General features: G+C 45.4%; 1 protein-coding gene across 2 annotated transcripts in view; it reads right to left on the reverse strand.

Moving 5' to 3' along the window:
- Window positions 1–2500, reverse strand: part of LOC128692652 (uncharacterized) — a 140351-nt gene that overhangs the window by 17371 nt on the left and 120480 nt on the right. For both annotated transcript variants that reach the window (XM_070089922.1, XM_070089923.1), the window contains exon 4: window positions 200–1251. In XM_070089922.1, coding sequence (XP_069946023.1) covers window positions 200–1251 — 1052 coding nt within the window. The remainder of the gene's footprint in view (window positions 1–199; window positions 1252–2500) is intronic.

A 2500-nucleotide genomic window follows, 5' to 3' on the forward strand; every position in this document is an offset into this window, starting at 1 on the left:
GGTGACAATCGTCGTTGTGGCTGACTCATCTGTCGCTGACAGTCGTCGTTGTGGCTGACTCACCTGTCGCTGACAGTCGTCGTTGTGGCTGACTCACCTGTCGCTGACAGTCGTCGTTGTGGCTGACTCACCTGTCGCTGACAGTCGTAGTTGTGGCTGACTCACCTGTCGCTGACAGTCGTCGTTGTGGCTGACTCACCTGTCGCTGACAGTCGTCATCAGTGTGGCTGAGAGCTTCACTGAGTGGTCTCCTATAACCTTCTCCTAGGTCTCCCTCCAGGCTCTCCATGTCGTCCTCCAACTGGTGGGGGTCACCCTGCAGGTGGAGATGTATGGTCCTGCGGTGGCCCTCTATGTGGCTCAGTGCCTCTGAAGGCACCATGATGGAGCCCACCGGCAGGAGAAAGCTCTGAAGGGAGTCAGCACGCGGACTGCTGAAGGAGTTGGGAAATCGGTGCTTGGAGTCTGGAAGCCTGTTGAGGATGCGCATCCTGCTGTCTGGAGAGATGCAAGATGTGTCCTGGACACAGTCACAGCTCCAGGTCACTCCTGGGGTGTTGTCCTCGGGGCCCCTGGGGTCGTGCCCCAGGCCTCGCTCGCAAGTCGCGTCCTCGCGCGTCACGTCGAACTCTGGTCTCGTTGGGAAGTCGAAGTTGGGGGTCAAGAGACACGCCGAGGCGGGGCTAGAAGCTCGCCCTAGAGTGTCACTCTCGCTGTCAGGACGCTGCTGGAGGCTGAGGTGGAGGTCGTGCTGCTCCTCCACGCCCTTGGTGATGGCGATGCGGAAGTTGGTGGAGAGTGAGGGGGGGTTATCACCCTTTTCTTCATCTTCATCATCTTTCGACTCGTTTTCACTGCCTCTTTTCTGCCGTCGGCGAGAATTTTGATCACTTTCAGAGTCCTCAGTGTCACCTTCACTCCCACCGTCCCATCCATACCATGTCCGGGCGCTGCCACACCTCTCCACACCACCGCCATTTTCCTCATTATCAAACGAACTATCTTCTTCTTCTTCCTCCTCCCAACTTTCCGAACGTTCCCTGGCGTTTGAAGCTAAAATTTTATGATTCCCCCCGGGGTGATCCTCGTCAGCGGTGCAAGGGTTGGTAAGGCTCTCGTTATTTTCACTAGCGGCACATTTTTCCTTCAGGAATCGCAAAATAACGCGGGTCCCTCCTTTTATAACATCAGGCGGTGGGAAGATGATTGGGTTGTCACTCACCTGCAGCGTCGCCAGCTCCGGTAATGTACCTGTGGGGAGATGAGAAGTTCTTAATAGGAGTCACACGGGTTAAATTGATTGGCAAAATTGTATAAGAAAAAATAACAGTATTATATAAGCACACACACCTGCGCATACATTAATAAAAACACACAACAGTAGCAGTAAAATTCATACACAGTTTCAAGAGTAAATATATTAGTCGATCATAAGCTAACTTGACGCTCAACTTAGCCCAAATATCAAGCTAGTAATTTAATGAGACATCACGGAGAAGAAAGTGGTGCAATAAGGAATGCAGTATTCCCAGAAGGGTAGCAGATAACGAGGAAGCAGAGGTGGAGGAGTGGAAGTCTTGGTCAGCAATACGTAGAATTTAGAGAAGTTGAGCCGATCTCACAGAGACCAGAGTGGAACTTATATTGTAAGTGCAAGTGAGGGTAATAGTAGGAGCAGTAGGAGAGAGACAGATAGATAGATAGATAGATAGATAGATAGAGAGAGAGAGAGAGAGAGAGAGAGAGAGAGAGAGAGAGAGAGAGAGAGAGAGAGAGAGAGAGAGAGAGAGAGAGAGAGAGAGAGAGAGAGAGAGAGAGAGAGAAATGAAGACAAGAAAACCGGCTTCATACAAGTGATCAATAAAGTAATTCTACAGACAAGGCTCAGCTGATGATATTAATAAATTATTATTATTATTAACTTTGTAATAATAATTATAATTATTAACTTTGTAGTAATAATAAGTATTATTATAACAACAACAACAACAACAATAATAATAACAATAATAATAATAATAATAATAATAATAACAATAATAATAAAAAAATAATAATAATAAAAATAATAATATCAATTACTATTATTTATATTATCATTATTATTAATATTATTATTATTATTAAATTATTAAGAAGAGCCGCCCGGGAAACTGTCTCAATAAACCGGAAGAAACAAATAATAAAGAGAAAATTTCCTGTCTTAAGATTGTGATGAAGATGTTGAAGGAAGGAGGAGGAACTGTCAGGATTAGAGGTCATCAAGGGTGATTATGTCATTTATAAGAGATGCAAGACCGCTCTTCAGAACACACAACCCCTGTCTTGTATAAACTAGTGGCCCTTGTCCAAATGGAGACGAATGGTTGAGTAAACTCTTCGTGTTGGTAGAAGGTATTTCCTCCATTAGTCTGGGAGTTCTATACTTTAGAATCCGTGTTTGGTTTTTAGGTCTTAAGGAAGCTCTGTATCTGTCTGTCTGTCTGTCTGTCTGTCTCTC

Source organism: Cherax quadricarinatus, chromosome 30 (genome assembly GCF_038502225.1).
Source record: "Cherax quadricarinatus isolate ZL_2023a chromosome 30, ASM3850222v1, whole genome shotgun sequence".
In the NCBI taxonomy this organism is placed as follows: Eukaryota; Metazoa; Arthropoda; class Malacostraca; order Decapoda; family Parastacidae; genus Cherax; species Cherax quadricarinatus.